At 39.1% G+C, this 4,210-nt stretch overlaps 1 protein-coding gene across 1 annotated transcript; it reads right to left on the minus strand.

The window, feature by feature from the left end:
• Nucleotides 1-3,392: 3,392 nt before the first annotated feature.
• LOC118988295 (olfactory receptor 2A2-like) lies at nucleotides 3,393-4,190 on the minus strand. The gene has a single exon (XM_037047764.1). It carries the CDS (start codon nucleotides 4,188-4,190, stop codon nucleotides 3,393-3,395), a length of 798 nt encoding a protein of 265 aa, XP_036903659.1.
• Between the last annotated feature and the right edge of the window lie 20 nt (nucleotides 4,191-4,210).

Consider the following 4,210-nt stretch of genomic DNA (forward strand, 5'->3'; position numbering starts at 1 on the left):
CAGAAACACCAAAAATGACTTCTGATCATATGAGAAGCCAGGTGTGTACTGGAAAATCCATAAATATTGTCACCTGTCTTCTTCCCTGTTTCTTTGATGTTACAGGTGATCTTCAAAAATCTGAAAACTGACACACAGGTGACCAAACTAGTAGCCAACTGACCCTGTGAAAACAGTAGTTTAGGACATGGTTTTTCAAGTTTGACATCATCTTAGCATCAATTATAAAAATAAAATATTAGAATACAATAAGTAAAAAATATTAATGTGTATGACACCAAACAAACTATAACCTTGGCAAATGAATCATCTCAAAATGACATATTTATAATGCATTATCAAGGTGATATTTCTGTAACTTCTAAAGGTGATCAGAGTCAAAAATACACATACACAAAACACAAATGTACACAAATGAAATTGACACACACAACACAGCCAGTTCTTAACTAGGTAAGCCAGTTCTTAACTATGATAAGCATGTTCTCAGGTATGTACGTTATCCATCAGCATTGGGTATGTTCTGTCATCACAGCTCTCATTTCAACCTGCATTCATAGATTCTATGGGTCTGGGTAGGTCCTGTAGAATTCTGATTAGACTTTTTTCCCAAAAGCAGAATGAGTAAAAATCAGCACACCGATCATTTAAGTGACTCCCAAATTAAATTTCCTGAAAATCTGTTTTCAAGTCATTGGTTTTTCCCCAATGAAGAATGAATGGATATTCAGAAAGTCATGGTTGGTGTATAATCATGGAAATAATTATAAATGTTTACCAACTGTATTTATCACGTACTGTGTGTTAAAGGGTCAGCAGTTTGATGTTTTTGTTTGCAAAGTGAAAAGGAAAGAATAAAGGATTGACTATGGCTTATTGAGCATACCCCAGGATACAGACACTTCAGTTTGTAGCTGCCTGGGTTCTGAGTGTAAGAGGTGTGACCGAGTGAGGGGAATTGTATTTCTACAGTTTTAGGAAATACCCTTCAAAATCGTTCAATTCCATTTTGTTTGATGCTGGCTTCCTTGAATCATATTGTTATTTTTATATATTTCTCAGATTTTTAAATCCTCACCTGAGGACATGTTTACTGATTTTAGAGAGAGTGGAAAGGAGGGGGAGAGAGAGAGGAAGAGAAACATCCATTAGAGAGAGAAACAATGATGTTTTGCCTCTCACATGCACCCTGACTTTGGGCTGAAGCTGCAACCTTTTTATGTGCCTTGAGTGGGAACTCCATCCATGACCTTTTGGTTCATGGGATGATGCTCCTGCCAACTGAGCCACCTGGACAGGACTTCTCAGATTTTGGAAAAGAGAAGTGGGGCATTTAATTGGAAGACTAGAAACCAAAAAATCCTAGAAGAAAACAGGCAGTAAAAGTTTGGATATTTATTCTAGAAGTATTTTTGCTGGTGTATCTCTTCAGTCAAGGGAAAGAAAAGAAAGAATAAACAAATGGAAGTCTATCAAACTGAAAAGTGCTTGCACAGCAAGAGAAACCATCAACAAAACGAAAAGACCACCAATTGAATGGGATACACTAATCACCAAAGATATATCTGATAAGGTCTTAACAATGTCCAAGATCTATAAAGAAATTGGACAACTAAACCCCAATAAACAAGCAATGCATCTGAAAAATGGACAAAGGGCCTGAGTATACACTGCTCCAAAGAGAACCCACAGAAAGGTGTTCAACATCACTTACCATTAGAGAGATGCAAATGGAAACCACAGGAAAATCACCTCTCATATGTCAGAATGCCTATCATCCATAAATTAACAAAGAAGTACTGGCAAGGACATGTACTTGTTAGAAAAGGGAACCCTCCTGCAGTGTTGGCAGGAATGCAGACTGGGAATGCAGCCACTGTGGAAACCAGTATGGAGTTTCCTCAAAAATTAAACAAGATACTGCCTTATGACCTAGCCAATTTCCTTCTGGGAATATATTCAAACAAGCCTACAGCACTAATTCAAAGGGATATAGGGTAAGGCATAAATAGTATTAAAATTTTTTCATTACAAAACCACTTATCACAAAATCATAAGTATGTAATTCTGTAACATAACAATATCACACTCAAGCACACCATGTGCCATTTTAGATGAAATGTTCAAATTAAAACTACAGATTATACCCCCCCATGGTTACCACACCAACCACACTCAAGGAGGTGTTACTTCTGCCAGAGCCTGTATATGTATTCCGACGTTCCTTACAGGGTTCTTCACAACAGCCCAAAACTGGAAGCAGCTCCACTGTCTATTGCAGGTGAGGGGATAAAAAAGCTGTGGTACTTTTACACCATGGAATACTACATGGCCAAAAAAGAGAAGAAAAATCTTACCCTTCTTGACAGCATGAATTGACGTGGAGTGCATTGTGCTGATTTAAGTAAGTTAGTCAGAGAAAGACAAGTAACACAGGATCTCATTTACATGTGGATCTAAGGAACACAATGAACTATAGAAAATAGGACTAAACAAAATAGAACCAGACTCACAGATACAAAGAACAGACTGAGTGCTGTTAGAGGAAGGGGTTGGGGGGCTGTGTGAGAAAGGTGAATGGTTAACTTCCCCAGCATCCTCTTCCACCACATCCTTTCCCCCGCGCTGTCAAAGTTGTCTTGTGCTCTTTGCTGCTACTACAAGCCATCCTCAGCTGAGTGGTTCAGAAACTACAAGAATATTGGCAGGAAAAATGTCAAGAACTTCAACAGGGGATTTAAGCTTGCTCTGTTAGAAATGATCAAAACCCAAGAATAAATGTAAACTTTGAGTAAAGCTCAACACGTTTACCTCTAGAAATATTTAAACATTTACTAGTACATTTCCTGCATTTGAGTTTTAAGATATTTTAGGATGTTTTACATAGTTTCTTGTTGCACTACACATTTCCCTAATTCTTCCTCTTTGTTACCAAATTATTCCACCAAACAATTTAGAGTTTCTTTAACCTTTCATTGCATTCACCACACAACTGGTGAGGCACATTCATATAACTCTGCAGTATTTTCTGTATTAAAATTTCAGTCCACTTCAGAAGGTCTCTCATAGTGCATTACTTTTACTGTGCTGTTTCCAACTACCACAAGGTGATAGGAGGCAAAAAACCTAAGTACATAAGTCAGAAAAGTGTGTTGATACAATTTTATCACAGTTAATTTGTGCTCCATGTAATATTCCTGGCTTGAAAAGTGAGAATTTACTTTATTTAAAAAAGAAAGATAAAAATTGTAATAATTACTTGTGTTATTTCAAATTTAAAAGTTATGCTTTTCCATAAAAGTTTCTTGTATTTTCAGAACTAGAATTTAAACAATTACTCATGATATATGAAACTTCTATTTGGGAGAATTTTCTGAGTTTTCCCTTCACCTTCACCTCACCTGTAGCACCCTACACAAGGCATCCTTCACCTGAGCATTTCTCAGGCTGTAGATGAGGGGGTTCAGCATTGGGTTAAAGAGACTGTGAAACAGGGACAGAATATTCTCCTTCTCCTCTCTTTGACTGGAGTCAGGGACCGTATAAACCACCATGGCTATGCCAAAGTAGAGCCTGACTACACAAAGGCGGGAGGAGCAGGTGGAGAAGGCCTTCTTGCGGCCTTGTCCAGAAGGAATCTTCAGAATGGCCCAGAGGATATGTATGTAGGAGACCAGCATTAAGCAGAGGGGCCCCACTAAGACAAAGATAGAAGCAGCAAAGATGGCTACTTTGTTGAGCCAGGTGTCACCACAGCCCAGCCTGAGGACAGACAAGAGCTCACAGAAGAGGTGGTTTACTTCGTGAGACCTGCAGAAAGGCAGCCTTAGAAGAAGAAGCACGTTTATCAGAGCTAGGTCAAATGCACACAACCAGGATGTTGTGGCCAGGACTGTGCACAGAGTCCAGCTCATGATGACAGTGTAGTGGAGGGGGTGGCAGATGGCCACGTACTGATCATAGGACATTGCCATCAAAATCAGGCATTCTGTAGCAGCAAGAACCAAATACAAAAATGTCTGCATGATGCATGAGACAAAGGAGATGGCTCTATTCTGGGTCACTAAGTTTGCCAGCATCTTGGGGACATTGTTGGAAGCATAGGAGATATCAATGATGGCCAGGTGGGAGAGGAAGAAATACATGGGGGTGTGCAAACTTTGGTCCAGATGGATGAGAACAAAGATCATACCATTTGCCAACAGACTGA

Source organism: Sturnira hondurensis, unplaced genomic scaffold (assembly GCF_014824575.4).
Source record: "Sturnira hondurensis isolate 20B ecotype Veracruz unplaced genomic scaffold, ASM1482457v3 Scaffold0006290, whole genome shotgun sequence".
In the NCBI taxonomy this organism is placed as follows: Eukaryota; Metazoa; Chordata; class Mammalia; order Chiroptera; family Phyllostomidae; genus Sturnira; species Sturnira hondurensis.